This window comes from Oncorhynchus kisutch, linkage group LG6, assembly GCF_002021735.2.
Source record: "Oncorhynchus kisutch isolate 150728-3 linkage group LG6, Okis_V2, whole genome shotgun sequence".
In the NCBI taxonomy this organism is placed as follows: Eukaryota; Metazoa; Chordata; class Actinopteri; order Salmoniformes; family Salmonidae; genus Oncorhynchus; species Oncorhynchus kisutch.
Genome location: NC_034179.2, coordinates 79,204,141 through 79,225,094, shown reverse-complemented (window position 1 = coordinate 79,225,094; position 20,954 = coordinate 79,204,141). Strand labels below are relative to the sequence as shown.

At 42.4% G+C, this 20,954-nt stretch overlaps 2 protein-coding genes and 1 pseudogene across 10 annotated transcripts in view; all 3 read left to right on the top strand.

Moving 5' to 3' along the window:
- The window catches only part of LOC109884882 (E3 ubiquitin-protein ligase RNF12-B), a 38,285-nt gene extending 29,655 nt beyond the window's left edge, over positions 1–8,630 (top strand). For both annotated transcript variants that reach the window (XM_020476781.2, XM_031827790.1), the window contains one exon: positions 8,520–8,630. The gene's annotated coding sequence lies outside the window, so the exon portion shown is untranslated. The remainder of the gene's footprint in view (positions 1–8,519) is intronic.
- LOC109884881 (alpha-N-acetylgalactosaminide alpha-2,6-sialyltransferase 2-like) lies at positions 3,116–11,401 on the top strand (annotated as a pseudogene).
- A 179-nt stretch (positions 11,402–11,580) lies between these two features.
- LOC109884885 (caskin-2-like) overlaps positions 11,581–20,954 on the top strand; it is a 96,461-nt gene continuing 87,087 nt past the window's right edge. For all 8 annotated transcript variants that reach the window (XM_031827784.1, XM_031827779.1, XM_031827783.1 and 5 more), the window contains exons 1-2: positions 11,581–11,987; positions 14,930–15,467. In XM_031827784.1, coding sequence (XP_031683644.1) covers positions 15,374–15,467 — 94 coding nt within the window. In that variant the 5' untranslated portion in view covers positions 11,581–11,987; positions 14,930–15,373. The remainder of the gene's footprint in view (positions 11,988–14,929; positions 15,468–20,954) is intronic.

Genomic DNA, 20,954 nt, shown 5'->3' with positions numbered 1-20,954 from the left:
AAGGGTCCTGTCATCAGCTCGAGACCAATTAAAACCCAATCCTATTCTGTCATGCTGGAAAAAGATTTGCAGATGGACTGAGAAATCCATCTAAATACTTACTCCCCTATATCCATTCCACTCATTTCTAGAACACAAAGGATGTGTTTACACAGACAGTCCAATTCTGAATGTTTGTCCACTAAATTGTATTTTGACCAATCACATCAGATCTTTTCACATCAGGTATTTTTCAGAGCTGATCTGATTAGTCCAAATACCAATTAGTTTAAAAAAGATCAGATTTGAGCATTCTCTCTAAACGCAGCTTAAGTAACATGAGTCTGAATTTATGAGAATTCTTATATGGCACTAGCTATGATTTCATAACTCTAAAGACAAGGCCTTAAAATCCTAGCTACAATGGCACCTGTAATGAACATGTCATGCATGACATGTACACTATGCTCTCCTCAAATTGTACTCTAATCATATAATCAAGTTTAAGCAAGTTAAAAAAGGTAGAGGTTATAAAGAATCATTGAAAGGCAAGCCTGCCCGAATTTCCCTAATTATGGCCACACCTCTTTAAATTGCTAGTTGGTGTGAATTGGGGCATTTCCATAAAAAGAAACCCCCAACTCCACACACAAGGAAGGTGCATTGACTATCACGCCCTGATCTGTTTCACCTGTCCACCTCCAGGTGTCACCCGTTTTCCCCCACTATTCCCAGGGTATTTATTCCTGTGTTCACTGTTTGTCTTTTAAACTATCAAAATATAGTTGCACACTGCATGTATAATCTCCCAAAAATGTAATGGGTATTTACCAACGTTTCGGCATCACTGTGCCTTCCTCAGGGTAATGTCATAAATACTTGAACCAGGTTATGTATAAAGCACAGTGCAATTAGTGTAATCAATGGCAGTGGTGAGGGGTGTGTCCTAATTAGTGACACTGTAAAAAAATGGTATGGCATATTAAATATATAATTTTATTGTTATCATATAGAAACATCATGGAATATTGTACATCATATTAGCGTCAACATACATTATTGTTTCATTCAATTTCACATAATTTCGTATTTCATTTTTGTTCCATGTAATATTGGTTCAACCTTAATATATAATGAACATCATCAACAGGGGGAACATATTAGGTGTACGCTAATAAGCTGAAAAAATATTTTTTAAATTTATAAGACTTGTTCATAAAGGAAAAAGTGTTCATAAGAAGGGCCTGAGATCAAGGTCAATATTCAGACCACTAGGGGTCAATGTTTTTAGATAGGATATCCAGTAAGCCTCTCTTTGTAGTAGTAGGATCTCAATGTTACCTACTCTCCTTGGTAGAGCAACATGCTCAATGCCTGTGTATTTGAGTGAGGAGATGGGATGGTTAGCTTCAACAAAGTGAGCTGCTACTCGATAGTCAATGTTCTTACACCTGATTGAGCTGCGGTGTTCAGCTATGCGTTTTAATTGTCTTTTCGTTTGTCCTACGTAGGCTTTACCACATGCACAGGTGATGAGATGATGCCCCTCACAGGGATCTTTCGATCTGTATGTGATTGTCTGAAGAAATGTTTTTTTTTGGTGCTATTACACTGTGAGCATGAGCCACATTTGTAGCCCATTTGGAATAGGTGTCAAGAGTGTCTGAGTGGGCTCAGGGGGCATGTCAGATCTCACAAACTATCTCCAATATTGTGACCATGCCTATAGACCATCAGTGGGGGTTCCTTGAAGAGGTGTGCAATTTTTTTGTCTGATTGCAGAATATGCCAGTGCTTTTTCAGAATTGCTTTCATTTTCTCACAACCCTTGGTGTACTTAGTACAAAAGACGGTTGCGTTGTTTTTCTTCTTTGGTTGAGTTTTTAGTAATTCATCACTTGGTTTTTGAGATTTTCATCATTGCCGCATCAAGAGTTTTGTCCTTGCAGCATCTCATTTTTAATTTATCTGTCATTGTTTTAGCATTGCGGTCAAAATCTGACTGGTGGCCACATTCGTTTAACCTTACACAACTGGCTATATGGTAGACCATTCTTGAGGGGAAGGGGATGCATACTATCTGCACATTGCAAGGTTTTGCGATCTGTGGGCTTTGTGTATAAGTCTGTGTGTAATGCATCATTCTCTTTTATAATCCAGAGTTTATTTTTCTCTCAACAGTCAGCATGGTGAATTTGAGGTATTCAGACCTCTCATTTAGTAGACTTTGGAATTAATTTAGTTCCTGCTGGCTTCCTTCCCAGAGCAAGACATCTATGTATCTCTTCCATAGAAGTATTTTAGAAAGTAAGGAGTGCGTGTCTGTTTTAAAAAGGAATGCTTCTTTAAATTGTCCCACATACAGGTTAGCCTAGTTGGGGGGAAAAGGGGAGCCCATGTCTACACCCTGAATTTGAAGTGAAAAGTCTGACTCAAAGACAAAATAGTTATGGGATAATACCAGTTCAGTAAGTTGTAAGATGCAATCATTAGATGGAGCAAGCGTAGAGTCTCTCTGTTGAAGGAAGTGTTGTAACGCCTGCGAGCCTCCAGTGTGTCCTTCCTAACCCCTCTATCAATGAGATCATGTGACTAGTATCTTTGACATAAGATGGGAGATTCTCAACCATCGGTTTAATGTGGTAATCCATGTGGTAAACTTAGAAATGTGGGATGTCAGAGTCGATTGCTGCTACAATGGGTCTACCTGGAGGAGGAGATACTTGTTTGTGTAATTTACAGACTGTATAGAAAATTGGTATCTTGGGAAATTTCACACATAGAAATTCAACTTCTTGTTTAGTGATTTGTCCTGATTCCAAACATCTTTCCACTGTGGATGAGATATTATGCTGGAATTCCAGGGTAGGGTTACAATTCAGTTTGAAGTCACCTTTAGATAGTTGTCGGCGACATTCATTCACATAGTCACATTTATTTTGTATACAAATTCCTTCTCCTTTGACACATTTCTTTATGATAATCGAAGGATCTGACTTTAAGTCCTTAAGAGCCATTCTCTTGTCTCTACTCAGGTTATCATAGGGTTGGTGTTTCTGTTTATCTTTCAGTAAGTCACCTACATCCTTTTCAACAATCCTACAGAAGGTTTCTATGGAGGCATTGCATTTGGGGGGGGGGGGTGTACAAATGAACTTTTTGCTCTAAATGTAGTTCTCTCAGAGTTCTCAGGTACCCCAGCTGGGTTAACGGCTACATCTCCTCCTTGACTCACGGTAGGACAGGTAAGTCTATTGATTAGCCTGGTAGACCTACTGTATGTATACATCTCACTGAGGATGACATTTCAAGTGGAGTCATGTAAGTATCACTCTTATCAAAGAACTCACCCAATCTCAGATTATGAAAAACTTGAATAGATCTATCTGGACATCAAAGTCATTAATGTATGCAGTGGGTACAAATGTTATTTGTACCCACTTATTGAAAACAGAGGTGAGCGGATGTCAGGGTCTTACTTGATAAGTTGAAGACATATAGCTCCTGTTGGACTGTGGGCCCGTCCTGGGTCTCAATTGATAGGTGTCGCGGGGTGGTAGTGGATTTCTTCCTCCCCCGACGTATGTGTCGAACCCTCTTACGTGCTGGGGGTGTTGGCGTCAACGTTGTCCCCAAAACGCTCACAATTGGTTGAGGAGCCAGAGTTAGCGCTGTCTGTGGATAGTCGGTCTGACAGAGGCACTCTGCATCTGTCATCGGCTTGTCTCTTCCATTTTTTTGGTTTCTTGTGTTTAGAGTCTCGCCAGAGATATTAGTCCGTTGTTCTTATCTTCCAAATCTCGTTAATACTTCTTCATTTTCCTGATTTTCCTGTCTTGTGCCAGTTTGTCTTGTCAAGTCAACCAGTGTGTTTTTTTTCTGTGCTCCTGGTTTTGACTTTTTACCTGCCCTGACTCTGAGCCCGCCTCCCTGTACCGTTTGGATCTCTGACCTGGTTAATTCACGTTTACCTGTCCTTGACCTGCCTCTTGTTGTTTAAGAAATATCAGACTCAAACCTTCTGCCTCCTGTGTCTGCATCTGGGTCTCGCCATGTGTCGTTATATTGAGAGCTAAAAATAAAAACAGGACGGAGACAACACAATCATACTCTGCGGGACAGATCATAGTCTGACTGAAAAAAGACGCAGAGAAATTGTTTTTCTCCTGTTGTGCACAACACGTGGAGCATTAAGGATATGGACCTTGTTCACCCAACTGACTCACCTGGGTTTTAGAGCAGTAAATGAAAGTTAAACTCAAACTTTTTTTTTTATATACTCAAACAGCACGAGATATTATGTTCTCTAGTTGAGAAATATGACGATTTCTTGGAAGTGTGTCTTCCTAGTGGGGGCTTTATGTTTAAGTGTTACTATAACCATGATTATGTATGGACAATACTATGACCTGGACTTCTTCCACGACAGACTTCCGAACAGGTGAATATTCTGCGTTTTTTGAAATTGTTTTCCCTCTCAAACATTTGTTTATTCTAAAACGTTGGTATAATGTAATCTAGGCTACTTAGTTAATTAGGAAACCATTGTCCAAAAAAATGTTATCCATACAAATCAACTACCTGTATCTTCATCCCTGTAATCCATCAACCCTGACAGTTCTATGACCTGTTGCATTCAACTGAGACATTGACACACTCATCCTACTGCGACTGTAGTTTTCTTGTGTCTTATTGTGGAATGGTTCGATTTTGGCAGGTGAGATTACATTTATCAAATTGATGCATTTTTGGGGGGAGTTTGTAATAATCAGTTTCCCATTCATAAGACTCTACCTTCATGTTAGTTGCTGAAAGTTGAAACTCAAATGCTTTACTAAATGAGAGATTGTTTGAGGTTCCAGTGTTGCTGGTGTCTTCACATGTATGCTTGCCATTTTGTCAAGATCTGAATTTGTAGTTAATGGTAAAGCTACTGACAAGGTGTCACGCCCTGACCTTAGAGATCCTTTATTCTCTATTTTGGTTAGGTCGGGGTGTGACTAGGGTGGGCATTCTAGTTTATTTATCTCTAGGTTGGCTTGGTATGGTTCCCAATCAGAGGCAGCTGTCTATCGTTGTCTCTGATTGGGGATCATATTTAGGCAGCCTTTTCCCACTGTTTGGTGTGGGATCTTGTTTTTGTATTATAGCCTTTTGCACTACAAAGCTGCATGTTTGTTTTGTTACTCTTTATTTGTTTTGTTGCTGGTTCACATGAATAAATATGATGAACTCCTTCCACGCTGCACCTTGGTCCAATCCTTCCAACTACGAACGTTACACTAGGCTAATGTGTCTAACATATTTGTGCTCTATATCCAACAACTGACCTCATTTTTATTCCTGTTCAGACATGTCCTAAATGAACCAAATACTGTCTACATTATAGTTTAGACATTGTACTCTGGTTTTTAAATTGTGCATGTGTCACGCCCTGACCTTAGTTATCTCTGTTTTCGTTATTATTTTGGTTAGGTCAGGGTGTGACAAGGGTGGGTATGCTTGTCTTGTCTAGGGTTTTGTATATCTAGGGGTTTTATAAGTATAGGTAATTGTATGTCTATGGTGGCCTGAATTGGTTCCCAATCAGAGGCAGCTGTTTATCGTTGTCTCTGATTGGGGATCCTATTTAGGTTGCCATTTTCCATTTAGATTTCGTGGGTTTTTGTCTGTGTAGTTGCTTGTCAGCACTTGTATTGTATAGCGTCACATTAGTTTGTTCAGTGGTCTTTCGTCATTAAAAGAAGAATGAATGCATATCACGCTGCGCCTTGGTCTCCTCCTTACGACGGACGTGACAGCATGTAAATGTAATATGCTGATTACACAACTGACAGCAGTAATTATCACAACTATAACACTTTTTAATGGCAGTAATTTGAACTCTCCTCTGAATTGAGGTCAGGAGTCTTTTCACTTGTTTTCCTCTGTTCCAAGGAAAGGACCTTGTAAAATGCATGTTAGGAATTGTTTTGATGGGTTGAATTTCTGGTACCATAAAATATCTATGTATTCATTAAACCAAGGATGGGTAACTGACAGCCCACAGGGTGTAGATCAAGTTCCAAAGATTTAAATAAATATATTTTTGGGAGGGGGGGGGGGTTGGGGTCTCAACTTACTGAGAGTTAAGATAGTAGAATACATCAAGTGGAATTTTGAAATTTGGTTGTGCATCAGCAGGTTTTCTCACTTCACTCAATTAGCCCATGTAAACTTATTTATTGTAAATTCATTTTGCAGCCAGCTATTTAAACTTGCAGTAATTATGGTTGAATTACCAATCTTTATTTATCCGTTATTTTACCAGGTAAGTTGACTGAGAACACATTCTCATTTTCAGCAACAACCTGGGGAATAGTTACAGGGGAGAGGCGGGGGATTATTGAGCCAATTGTAAACTGGGGATTATTAGGTGGCCGTGATGGTTTGAGGGCCAGATTGGGAATTTAGCCAGGACACCGGGGTTAACACCCCAACTCTTACGATAGGTGCCATGGGATCTTTAATGACCTCAGAGAGTCAGGACACCCGTTTAACGTCCCATCCGAAAGACTGCACCCTACACAGGGCAGTGTCCCCAATCACTGCCCTGGGGCATTGGGATATTTTTTAGACCAGAGGAAAGAGTGCCTCCTACTGGCCCTCCAACACCACTTCCAGCAGCATCTGGTCACCCATACAGGAACTGACCAGGACCAACCCTGCTTAGCTTCAGAAGCAAGCCTGCAGTGGTATGCAGGGTGGTATGCTGCTGGCTACCGGTGGCCCCCAGTGATTTTGTTAGTTACTCTCAGTCAGATGTCTTATTAAAAACTGGAAACTTTTCTCCCCCCTCCCCTATCCGCCATGGCAAAATGTGTAGAATGTGTGGAATTGCAGGAAATGTACAGAAATTTCACTTCAAATTTCACTGAGGGTCCCCAAAAGGCTAGGGCTAGCTCTGACTGCATGTGTGGGTATGGATGTGGGTACGCAGACCTGCGAGCCATGAGGTCAGATTTTGTGGCCCCCACCCCCATCAAAGTTGCCCATCCTGACCTTAGACAAATCCACTGGATTGGTCTGATGTGCTTCTGTCCACTTAATTAACAAGGTTGTGTGTGGATTTAACTCGTTGTTGTGCATTTTCAATACATGTTGTCTTCTCCTTCCAGTCAAGACACAGAGTTTGATAGCATTTGGACTTGCGATGAGCTTTGGGACAACACCACAGCAACTGAGGAAGAGAAGGTACTCGCACAGAGATGATGTAGTTGACTCTCATCTAATAGAACAAAGGCACACATATCCGTCTTGTACAGTACAATGTCAAGTGAGATCTGTCTCTACTCAGCTGGAGGGTTTGTGTCCTCTGAGAAAAGCATTGAAGAAGGACGACTTCCTCAGACTACGCTTTAACTTTAAAGTGCCTGTGCTGCAGTGGGCTGGGAGCTTCAGCCATTCAGAGTGGGGGCGATTGGAGACGTATATGGCTGGAAAGGCCTGCCCCAGTGTAACAGTATAACTTTAGACCGTCCCCTCGCCCATACTCGGGCGGGAACCAGGGACCCTCTGCACACATCAACAACAGTAACCCATCGCTCCACAAAAGCCGCGGCCCTTGCAGAGCAAAGGGAACTACTACTTCAAGGTCTCAGAGCAAGTGACGTCACCGAATGAAACGCTATTTAGCGCGAACCACCGCTAACTAAACTAGCGTTTCACATCCGTTACACCAGGACAGTATGAACATTCCCTTCAGGACCCTATTTAATAATCTCAACCAAACTACGTGTGTACTGTATATAAAGTCATTGTTGTTAGTGTTTCATACTGGAGAGGGAATGCAAAACAACGACGCTGGACAGAGAGGAATCAGGTGTATCAAAAAGGCAGTTTATTGGTCAAAGTTATCTTGTCCTGACGTTTATCGTGCACGGACCTAAGGAATGTGACTCTGAGGAGTCAGAATAATTAGGCAGCTCAGCCAGAGTTTACAGCAGAATGTATACACAGAATAATGTAGGTGGAGTCTCTCGTGTTGATCTTCTGACTGGTCCTGAAGAGTTGGAGGCGGGCCTTGCTCCAGCCAGAGCAGGCCCCATTGATGCACAGCAAAGTCCTTTGCTCTTGGCACCCGACCAGTAGGGGGGGGGGGGGGGTAGAGTGTGAGTGTACAGTGCTTTATGAGATGTTTGTGTGTCTAGGAACGAAAGATAGGGGAAACTAGCAGTATCTGCTTTAGGCGCAGGTGTTTCCTGTTTATGCAGGAGTGCATGAAAGGGTCAATGTCAGTGAGATAGCTTGGCACTTCTAAGCTCCTTATTGTTGCAGGCTGCTCTTTGTAGTTTTACAGGGAGTATATTTGCGTGATGGCAGCTGTGTGTCCTTCGGATAATCATGTTATTGCACGTAGGCTCTAAACTTGACTGAGGACACTGGGCCCAGAGTTATCTGAGGGCATCCGGTTTAACCAGAGTGTTGGTCTGCTAGTGATGCTTGATATTATTACTTATATAACATTGTCCTCACCTTTTTGCTTATTTGTTGTTGATCAGTTGTGAGATCCACTTTGTCCCTGCTCAACGACTCGTCCAGCAGCAGCCTGTTTGAGCGCAGGTGGCCTGATCAGTGTGTCCGCTGTGCTGTGGTGGGAAATGGCGGCATCCTACGAGGCTCCAAACAAGGCGGGGCCATCGACAGTCACCAATTTGTCTTCAGGTCAGTAGTGCTGCGGCAGCTCCCCTTCGACCATCTTCAAAAAACTATTAGACTTCTTATTGCTCATTGACATAACTAAGATCAAGTTTGTTGCAATTGTAAATATTTCCTTATATTAATCCAAATCGTTTTTAAGGAAACGCTTAAGTATTAGACTGATGGTAAATGATTTATTCCAGGGTCAATGGGGCAATCACCAAGCACTTTGAGGAGGATGTGGGCACAAAGACATCTTTCTATGGGTTCACCACAAACACTATGAAGAGTTCCCTCAATTTTTACAGAAAAGATGGCTTCACCAAGGTCCCACGGGGACAGGTAAGAACTTGTGGGACAGGCTACAGCAGCGTTTCCCAAACTCTGCCCTCTGGACCTCAAGGGGTGCACGTTTTGGTTTTTGCCCTAACACTACACAGTTGATTCAAATGATCAAAGCTTGATAATTAGTTTATTATTTGAATCAGCTGTGAAGTGCTAGGGCATAAACCAAAACATGCACCCCTTGGGGTCAAGAGGACCATGTTTGGGAAACCCTGGGCTACAGTGTTGAATCTGGACCATTTGAAAGTGTTAGGAATTTGTCATACTCTGCGTGGTTGTTTATGCAACTATTCCTTAAAGCTTTGACTATTCCCTATCTGCAGAGAGTCCGATATATCTTCATTCCGTCCAACGAACGTGACAATGTGATGATGTCAGCTGCTATCCAGGGTCTCACTGTCACCTCCGGTCATGACAAGGGGGACTGGTGAGTTGAGAGGGTCACATATGTGAAGCCCACATTAAGAAGAGTAGTACATTTGAACAGCACGATACAATGGTGTGTTGAAGTACTGTGGGCAAGGAAAGCGCAATGATCTTGCGCTTATGCTGGTGAATAGGCTTCTCAGCTGTAATTCAATTTATTACCACACGATGGTGGTGTTGTATTTCTATGAATGTGGTGCGGTGTGCAATGGATAGAATCTTGTGAGTGGTGGTAGGGCTTAACGCATACAATTCACTTGATGATACTCATCTTTTTGTAAGCTCCCTTGCTATTGATGTACTTTTTGACGTTCTTAATGGAACGTTTTTTCACCCCTTACTACATTTATCCCCTCAAACAGGCCCTCTCGATACTTTGGATTTAAGGCACCAGTTAAGCACTTTAAAATGCTTCATCCAGATATTATTACTAATGTAACGCAAAGGTAAGGGGACTCGTATTGCCAGGTCAAATTGAGACTTTTAGATCATTATTGTCTGCTTTTGACACTAATGACTGTTGGCTGTCAATGCTGCAAGTCTCCCCTGCTGAATGTAATGGAAAATCAAGTCTGAAATGTAAAAGTGGAAATTACAAACTTCAGAAGCCTTTTTAAATCTCAAACACACAAGTATTTAATGTCCTGCTTTTCAGGAAAGTTCTACTGCAACAGGGTGATCAAATTAAGATCCTACATCTGTATTGAAGGCTAGATGGTGCTATACTGAAACAATGCATGCAAATATTTACACAGCTGACTGAGAATGCAATTCATGCATAAGTGAACAAATCGCATACCTTCCTGCAGGTGTCTGCATATGGTTTCATCACAAAACTTTGCAGACTTCTCTGACCACTACTGTGATGCTGCCCCTGCGCTTCTATGCCAATCACGACATGCAGATGGAGAGCTGGCTGTGGGAGGTACTGCATGCACGAAAAGTAATGTCACTGTACAAGAGGACAAAAGTAAAATGATGGACACTCAATTGTATTTTCATGTGAAAAGCCTTCCTTGAAATGAACTCCTATGTTTGCCATGGAGGTAGTCCCTCTGAAGGAGTGGCTGCTGGAGTTGTGTAGCATCCTTTGTCATTAGTCTCACAGCAACATTAAAGGCCTTTGACGGTGTAAAGCCAAGCTCAGGTGTTCCAAGCGTCTGTTCGTGGGATCGGGTCTTCTTTGATCATTTGAACAACCCTTATCTTCTCTGTGAAGGCAGGTGCAGGGAGCCGAGACTATTGTCTCTCGGTCATTCCTCTTTCTCATTTTCCTGCAATGCCTATTCTCATTAGAAACTGTCGGGTTTGACTGGGACTCACAATGAAAGCATTCACATTATGAAGCCAGCAGTCCATTCATGCCAACCTTTTTGTAAATGAGCTTTGACTTGCAGCCTCTTTGCCCAGTGCCTATCCAAGGATAGGTTACTCCAAGCCACAATAAAGACAAAGTGACACATTCTTGTGTCAAGCTTTGATCTGCTGAGCTATTGTTACATACATACATGGATCTCCAGTGTCTGTTATGAATGAAATCCTGATAATAGACTAGTGAATGCTGCTAGATCATGTAATTCACTGTAAAGGCAAGATAATGACCACTTGTAACAAATTGTACACATTTTTGGGGAAAGCTGTGTTATGGCCATTTTCTGCAACTGACAGCTGTGTAAAATGTTATGGGATGGCATCTTATGTGCAATTGTTATATTCTATCAGCAAATCTTTAATTTTACTACAAACCTAATTAAAGCTAGAGTCCTTAATTGAAACAATAGCAAAGCGATCAGCGGCCTCTATTTTGGTAAAAAAGCTGAGGGATGGGCAAGGAGAAACGTAACCAAATTGGAACTCAAATTCATAGAGCTATGGATGGAAGGACTGACCAGCCATGATATCAACATTATAGTTGTAACCATGTTTTGAGGCTATACAGTTTGTTTAAATAAATTTACATTGTTTACAAACACATTTTTGGTTCTGATTGGGTACACCAGTTGAACTAAACTCATAGGCATTTGTCATCTTCAATAATCAATTCGTATATATTAAAAATGTATGTACAACTAGGGAATCTGGCTTTAAAATGTAGTGTAGTGCATGTTATGTGTTATGTATTTATATTTACGTCATATCATTTCAAGTCGCACTGGCGCGAGTCGGGTCGCACAGCTCGCTCTTTTTGGAAGCGGAGGAGGGGAAAGCGGGACAGAGGACCGTGGGAGGGACGAACACATTCTGGATTGGATCTGACGGAGCAAGTGACAATGTAGTGGAGTCTGGCTTTCGCGTCGGAGTTGGAAAATATTGCATCAAAATATACTAACTATAATGTATTTTTATATTTGACATATATTTGTGATGAGTAGGTTGTGTTTACTGGACATAAGAGGAGTACTAAGATTCGCTTTTTGTGCGAGACTGACTCAAAATTACTTTCCTTGAGTTATTGGAAGGCTACGATTACTTTTGCTTGGACCTTGGAAGGCTCTCTGAAAACTGCCACCTTGACATGTATTCCCGTTTTCTAACATGCAACAACAACACTGTATAAGGTAAGACAAATGTGAATTCAATCGTTATAATTATGGATAAGACAGGAATGGCCCCTACCGACAGGCTCGGGAAACTAGTGTTGCTAGTTAAGAAGTTCAGTCCGAAGGTCGCTAGCACACTACTTAGCTTTGCTAGCTAGCTAGCCATGTTATTTTAGTGAACGAAGCAACCGCGAGATTGAAAAGTAGATGCTAGCCAAAGTGATAGGCTTGCTACATATGGAGTAAGAGCTACTAGCTAATGGTATTTTTCATTTCATAATAACCCAGTCCAGTTCAGGTTGCATTGCACGTTTGCGCCATGCTTTGTAATGTGTCTTATTTATGGATAGTTATTACTCAATTATAAAAGTATCTTACAGTTGGATGAACAATAAATAACTAGGTCTATTTCTAAAAACACATTATTGGCAATATATGATCCATAATCTAAATCCTACATCATGGTGTAGTTCTCCATTGGGACCAGTGAATAAAGTTGCACCCCATCACCAGCTACACACTCCAACCTCTCAAACACACATTCATATTGTGTGACCGCTTGAAGCATGAAAAGACTGGCTAATGGCCTTGGTGGGGGAAGAGGAGGACATGATCACTGTTATTGGGAATGACAGCTTTGTTTACGCCCTGTGCACCTCTTTGGGTGTGTGGTGTACTGAGACTGCCAGGTTATGTAATGTAGCAAGCTATGTTCACACAAAAGAACAGTGCAGACTGCAGAACTGTGCTGTGCAGACACCATCTCATTAGTGGGATCCTGCTGTGCAGACTGAACTTTCTCAAAACGGTGTATGTTTACATAGCAACACTTTGCTGTACATGAATTTCCTGGCCAGGTTGATCTGAACTGGGTAGAGGAGGAGACGATGAATATGACGAGTAGCCTCTCTAGCCCAGTTAGCCACCATTCATGTTTCTATTAGACAGCTCTGCAAACGTTATGTCAATATGTTTGTTATACTCACCAAATATGGAGTTTCACTGAGCAACTATCGTCATTTACTGCCTTCACACCCGGTATGTACTTCCAAAAAAGGTCGAAATAAATGTTTTATCAATGATATTTTGGGATACTGTACTCCTGCTGTATCAGCTGACCTGTGCATGGCAGTAATGAGGAGAAGGGTACAATTGGCCTGCAATTCAGGGTATTCCTGCATGTGGGTATTCCTGCATCTGCAGGAACCCCCCTTTATACTTCTATTGGTACATTTTAAAGTTAGGACAGGCAGGAGGCGGGGGCGCTCCAGTACAGTAAGTGGGGTTACAATAATGTTGGATAAACTCACAGAAGAAGGTGCGGCAACAGTAGCTAGCTAGCCATACACCGGTAGATGGTGTCCTTCGCCCCTGGCGAGGGCAGGTGCTCGCCAAGCGGGTGTGAAGGACACTGTGTACTAGCTTAGCCAGCTAGTCCTAAGAACCAGTACACAGCACACTGTGTGCTAGCGACACCATGTGCTTGCTAGTTAGCTTAAAAAAAGGACACTGTCTACCAATCGTCCCCACCTCCTGCTAGCACAAGGTGAAAATCTGTCGTTTTGCCCCTGAACAAGGCAGTTAACCCACAGTTCCTAGGCAGTCATTGAAAATAAGAATGTGTTCTTAACTGACTTGCCTAGTTAAATAAAAGTTATACATTTTATTTTTTATTGAAAAAAATAATAATCGGAAATCGGCGCCCAAAAATACCGATTTCTGATTGTTATGAAAACTTGAAATCGGCCCTAATTAATCGGCCATTCCGATTAATCGGTCGACTTCTAGTACATACAGGGCGTGACGGGAGTAAATTACAATAGTTTCTCAGCGAAACTCCGTATTTGGTGAATAACGAACGTGTTTTGACATTATAACGCTTGCTGAGCTGTCTAATGGGGAATGGATGGTACTGTAGCTAACTGAGCTGGAGAAGAGACTCATCATATTCATTGTCTCCTCCTCTGGTTCAGTGTGATCGTGAACACATCACAGTTTGCGTTATTGTACTTTCATGCACAAGTTCCATCTAATTCTGCTACCATCTTAAGTGAAACAAATATAGGTAAATTGTTTAAAAGCAACAAACACTCCTAAACTAGGCTACTTCGTGCTCTCATTTCTCTCAACTGTTCTTGGCCATTGTACTGGAAGAGTTTAAGTAGCTTCCAATTCAAATTGCATTTGATACATGGTCAAGCATTGAAAACCTTATCTCAGAGCCTCAGGGAAAACTGTAAATAACACCAGCTCACTTGCTGAAAAGGCTCTAAAAAAAATTCCATCATCCTCTATGGGCAAGTTGCTCTCTCATGAATCATTTGTCCATAAAGTCCTGGTATGGACTGCAGTCATTAAACCATTTTTTCCCCTTCTCATAAATTGCACTGTTTACCAGCCTTGTTGTTGTTGAGGGGGATGGATAGCATAGGCTACTTAATTTAATCTCAGATATTTACTGCTCACCATGAATTGAAGTGACAACGATGCGTATTTATGTATGAGTGAGATGTTCATTTTGTGGGGAGATTCTTAGTGTTTCAGGATATTACTCCCTCCCTCACTGTTTCAGTTTCCTGAAAGATAAAGGGCACTCCACTGATTTTTCCTGTAAGGGCAAGCCGGGTTAAAAATGAAAAAAAGATCACAGGCACGCTGGACTTTGGCAAATAGTTTTTTCTTCCCAGTTTTTAATATTTTGATTAATTTCCAAATTAATAAGCCCGTAGTATTCGGGTTGAATTTTGTTGAATGGTAAAAACCCTGTTGCTGTTCTTTGGGTTGGAGCTTCCTTGGGGTTACACGCTTTTTGACGGCCTTGCTTTGGTTTCTCCTCCATGTTCACTATAGCCATTTGGGCATTGAAAGACTTGCATGTCTGTGTGGGTTGTCCAGTATTGAGTCTGGACTATGATATAGCCTATTAACCCAACTGTTATACTCGTTTTCTCTTTTCTCAGGTTCTGGCCTGCTGGTTCATGCAGCTCCATTCCAGCCTTCTCTGTGCTCTGACCACAGCACCCGCCGGGGCCCTCAAGCACATAAATGGTAGCTCCACACAACTCCAACCCCTGACACATTCTGTACAATAAAATATTTAGTAAATAAAGACTGAAAGAAAGTTGAACAGGAAATTTAAGCAGCAAAAGAGATTTTCCGTCTCTCAGGCTTCCCTTGACTTGGCATCCGTAACCGGACTGGGAGTTGAGACAGCTGATTTGAGGCTGTGAGTGTCCTCCCCTCTACTGCTTCACATTCCCTCACCTGTCAGCTGTGTGTGTTTCTGTGAGGACAGTAACTCTGAGGTAGGTTGATGCGGCTGTGCCTTAGCATGGCGCTGTGAGGAAGCCGCTGCCTGGACTCTGGACGGACGCCAGTGAAGCGCTTACACACCTTGGACCATCATGGGGAAGGAGCAGGACCTACTGCAGGCCGTCAAGACCGGAGACCTGCCCTCCACTCAGAAGCTACTGGCCAAGCTCAAAGCCAGCCGAAACAGTGAGTCCTTAAGTTACCCTTAAATCTTAAATCTCATAGCCAGATTTGTTTTAGCTCGCTGAAAGGCTGAGGGAGTGTGCAGTGCAATACATCTCCGTTATGTTTATTTGCCCAAGCTTTGGGATTATTGGCAGATGGCACCTAAGTAAGACAATTAGATGTGCGCACAGTCAGAAATCTCTTCCTCTGGAGGCAGTAAGGCAATCGGTAACATGCTTAAACAAGCAGTTTGCTTCATTCTGTCTGCTGCTGCTGATGCCACACCTGTCATAACTACTAAACGTCTCCCAAATCAATAGATCCTGCTAAACGTCTACGCCAGTGATTCTCTAACAGGAGTAGGCTAGTCGAGCCAGCGGAAATCGACAGTTCTCAGTTGTTCAGACATGATGCAAAAGCCAGTGTTTGCTATCTAACTGACTCATCAACCAGTTTCTTGCTGGTTGACTCAATATTTCAACAAATTACATTTCAGTCATTTAGCAGATACTCTTATGCAGACTGACATACAGGAGCAAATCGGGGTAAGTGCTTTGCTCGTCAGATCTTTCACCTAGTTGTCTTGGGGATTCCAACCAGCGGCCTTTCGGTTGCTGGCCCAACGCTCTTAACTGCTAGGCTCCCTGCCGCCCCACACAGTTATGTGTATTGTCTTTCTCATGAAAAGGTGATCAACTCTGTTATTGGATTATGAGAAAGATGGCCTACCTTTTACAAAGTGGAGTGTTGTAGCTAATCCTATTGAATGTAGAGTGATCCTTATGGTCAGTGATTGAGTGTGTTTGTTCAGGGGAGCTGTGCTGAGAGGAAGTGAGTGCTCTCAACTCTCTACTCTGAGGTCAAGCTTCAGGAACTTAACTACAGAAGACGCTGAGCCTCAGCTAAAGCTTTGGGGAAATCTATCCCTTTGGATTAGCCAGGCCAGCTCCAATCCAGCCCTTATGATGATGGCGCACTAATGAACTCTCGCTCTCGGGAAACTAAAAGCTTATCCACATTCTCCCCGGGTTTTAATTCACAGGACCATAAGCTTACGGCCATCTATATCGTCTCCCTTGAGAGGGACACTTTCTATCCCCAGAGTTGCTATCCGCTGTATGAGGGTTTGTGGATGGGGTGGGCGGGTGGGTTCCCACTTGCAGACCCCCATCACAAATGCCTCAAGGTTTGAGGGGAGGGGGGGCTCAGTTGCATCTTCTTGAGCTATCAATTCCTCCGATCTTTCTGCTCTCAAAAGCTGTTATCTCCAACTACAATGGTATATCAACTGCAGTTTACTGCACCTTTATCCTTCTGCTCTTCCAATCACTAAATTCACCTACTGGCATAGTTTACAAACACAAAGACCATTACTCACACACCCAGGAGGACGTTTTCTCTGACTATGAGTGTTGTTGTGTTCTCAGAGGCCTATGTAATTACTAAAATGACAGTGCTGGGCGGCTGTTTAGAGGCTGTTTTTCCACAACCACAATGCCACAAGGTGCAAGACGTTCTGGAGGACTGTATTTAGTTGCTTCTCTCTGCTCATTCACTGTAGAGATAGTGTCCGACATTGAGTTCAACATGACACCACACAGCACAGTGACTGAGAGAACTGAGAGCCCCAGGCCAGGAGGTTGGGCTGCTTTATCATTGTGAAAACCTATCGCCCTCTGTGCTATTCTGGACCCTCTTTTGGCTCTAAACAAACGTGAATTGCTGTGACCCAGAGGGGAGAGATGATGGGATATGAGGGATTGTGTAAAAATTGTCAGACTCCAGCCATCTAATTCATAGACTGTCCTCTCTGCTACCGCACGGCAAGTGGCACCGGAGCGCCAAGTCTGGGACCAAAAGGCTCCTGAACAGCTTTCTAACCCCGAGCCATAAGGCTGCTAATCAAATGGCTTCCCTGACTATTTGCATTGACCCCTTTTTTATTTGCACTGACTCTCTGGCACCGGCTCACTCACGGGACTCTACTCACACATACTACACTGGCTCTCTTGCACCGGCTCACTCACTGGACTCTACTCACACATACTACACTGACTCTCTGGCACCGGCTCACTCACTGGACTCTACTCACACATACTACACTGACTCTCTGGCACCGGCTCACTCACTGGACTCTACTCGCACATACTACACTGACTCTCTGGCACCGGCTCACTCACTGGACTCTACTCACGCATACTACACTGACTCTCTGGCACCGGCTCACTCACTGGACTCTACTCACACATACTACCGTACACTGACTCTCTGGCACCGGCTCACTCACTGGACTCTACTCACACATACTACACTGACTCTCTTGCACCGGCTCACTCACTGGACTACTCACACATACTACACTGACACTCTGGCACCGGCTCACTCACTGGACTCTACTCACACACACTACACTGACTCTCTGGCACCGGCTCACTCACTGGACTCTACTCACACATACTACCGTACACTGACACTCTGGCACCGGCTCACTCACTGGACTCTACTCACACATACTACACTGACTCTCTTGCACCGGCTCACTCACTGGACTCTACTCACACATACTACACTGACACTCTGGCACCGGCTCACTCACTGGACTCTACTCACACATACTACACTGACTCTCTGGCACCGGCTCACTCACTGGACTCTACTCACACATACTACACTGACTCTCTTGCACTGGCTCACTCACTGGAATCTACTCACACATACTACACTGACTCTCTGGCACCGGCTCACTCACTGGACTCTACTCACACATACTACACTGACATTCTGGCACCGGCTCACTCACTGGACTCTACTCACACATACTACCGTACACTGACACTCTGGCACCGGCTCACTCACTGGACTACTCACACATACTACACTGACACTCTGGCACCGGCTCACTCACTGGACTCTACTCATACATACTACACTGACTCTCTGGCACCGGCTCACTCACTGGACTCTACTCACACATACTACACTGACTCTCTTGCACTGGCTCACTCACTGGAATCTACTCACACATACTACACTGACTCTCTGGCACCGGCTCACTCACTGGACTCTACTCACACATACTACACTGACTCTCTGGCACCGGCTCACTCGCTGGACTCTACTCACACATACTACACTGACACTCTGGCACCGGCTCACTCACTGGACTCTACTCACACATACTACACTGACTCTCTGGCACCGGCTCACTCACTGGACTCTACTCACACATACTACACTGACTCTCTTGCACCGGCTCACTCACTGGACTCTACTCACACATACTACACTGACACACACACAGGCTACATTCGACTACATACGCTCACACACACAACACACATGCATATTGATGCCAAACACACACTCCGGCATAGACAGACTTTGGTACTCTTCACATACGCTACTGCTACTCTGTTTATTATCTATTCTGATTGTCTAGTCACTTTTACCCCTACCTACATGTACATATTACCTCAACTACCTCATACCTCTGCACATTGAGTATGTTTACATGCACACTAATAATTCGATATTAAACTGATTATTTTAGATGATACAATAGTCATGTAAACACCTTACTCTGCTTATCTTAATCGACATAAGGTCAGAATCTAAGTAAGCATACACCGATTAAAACTCCTGGTTTCTGATCAACCTTTCAAATGATTTGGACATGTAAACACCTTAATCGGCGTTCCAGCAGTGTATTTGATCTGCCCATGTGCTAGCACTAGCTGAGCGAGCCTCCTTTATTTACACGAGTGAAGTGTGTTCGGAACAACAATGTATGTGTCTTAGAAGTCATTTTCACATACAAACTTGATCAAATATGCTTACCAAAATAACATGTTCGCCGTGGTAGGACGTTTATTTTGATTGCCGATTTTCTCCATTTATCAGTGTCACCAGGTAGCCTGATTTCAGATGTGTCCATGTAAACAAGATTATTAGGGAAATCATTCCTCTTGCAAAGCATGTAAACATTTTAATCAAACTATTAATCTGACTATCCACAGTAACCGCACTCATTGACTCTGTACCGGTACTCCATGTATACAGATTTGTTATTGTTATTTTGTGTTACTATTTCCTTGTACATTTTTTTTGCTAATTTGTCTTACTTTTTAGTTCTGCATTGTTGGGAAAGGGGTTGTAAGTAAACATATCATGATAAAGTCTACACTGGTTGTATTCAGCGCATGTGACTGATTTGTTTTGTGGAAACAAATATAAAGTTCTACACAATGACATCAAAGTTTAAACATTTAAAAACTGTGATTTTCAAACACTGAGGCCATCATTGTAAATAAGAATTTGTTCTTAACTTAACTGACTTGCCTAGTTAAATATATATTTTTAGATTTGTGGGTAGCAAGTAAATACCCTCCCTTGGGCTCAACTCGTTGCAGGTTTAAACCCTTAAAATCTGTTTTTACTTTTAATCCTACAATGTGACAGAGAATCATGTTTTTATAAAATTTCTAATGATCTTTTTTACCACAGATCATAGAAATGCGCTGTTTTCACATACAGTTGAAGTCGGAAGTTTACATACACCTTAGCCAAATACATTTAAACTCTGTTTTTCACAATTCCTGACATTTAATCCAAGTAAAAATTCCCTGTCTTAGGTCAGTTAGGATCACCACTTTATTTTAAGAATGTGAAATGTCAGAATTATTTATTTCAGATTTCCACAATAAGTTGGGTGAATTTTGGCCCATTCCTCCTGACAGAGCTGGTGTAACTGAGTCAGGTTTGTAGGCCTCCTTGCTCTCATACGCTTTTTCAGTTCTGCCCACAAATTTTCTATAGGATTGAGGTCAGGGCTTTGGGATGGCCACTCCAAAACCTTGACTTTGTTGTCCTTAAGCCATTTTGCCACAACTTTTGAAATTTGATTGTCCTTTTGGAAGACCCATTTGCGACCAAGCTTTAACTTCCTGACTGATGTCTTGAGCTGTTGCTTTGATATATCCACATAATTTTCCTGCCTCATGATGCCATCTATTTTGTGAAGTGCACCAGGCCCTCCTGCAGCAAAGCACCCCCACAACATGATGCTGCCACTAGAGGTCGACCGATTATGATTTTTCAATGCCGATACCGATTATTGTAGTTCCCCCCAAAAAAATCCGATGCCGATTAATCGGCCGATTTAAAAATAAAATAAAAATATATTTAAAAAAATACCCCAAATACATTTAAATTGTTTTATTTATTTGTAATAATGACAATTACAACAATACTGAATGAATACTTTTATTTTAACTTAATATAATACATCAATCAAATTAATTTAGCCTGAAATAAATTATGAAACATGTTCAATCTGGTTATAATAATGCAAAAACAAAGTGTTGGAGAAGAAAGTAAAAGTGCAATACGTGCCATGTAAAAGAGCTAACTTTTAAGTTCCTTGCTCAGAACATGAGAAAATATGAAAGCTGGTGGTTCCTTTTAACATGAGTCTTCAATATTCCCAGGTAAGAAGTTTTAGGTTGAGGT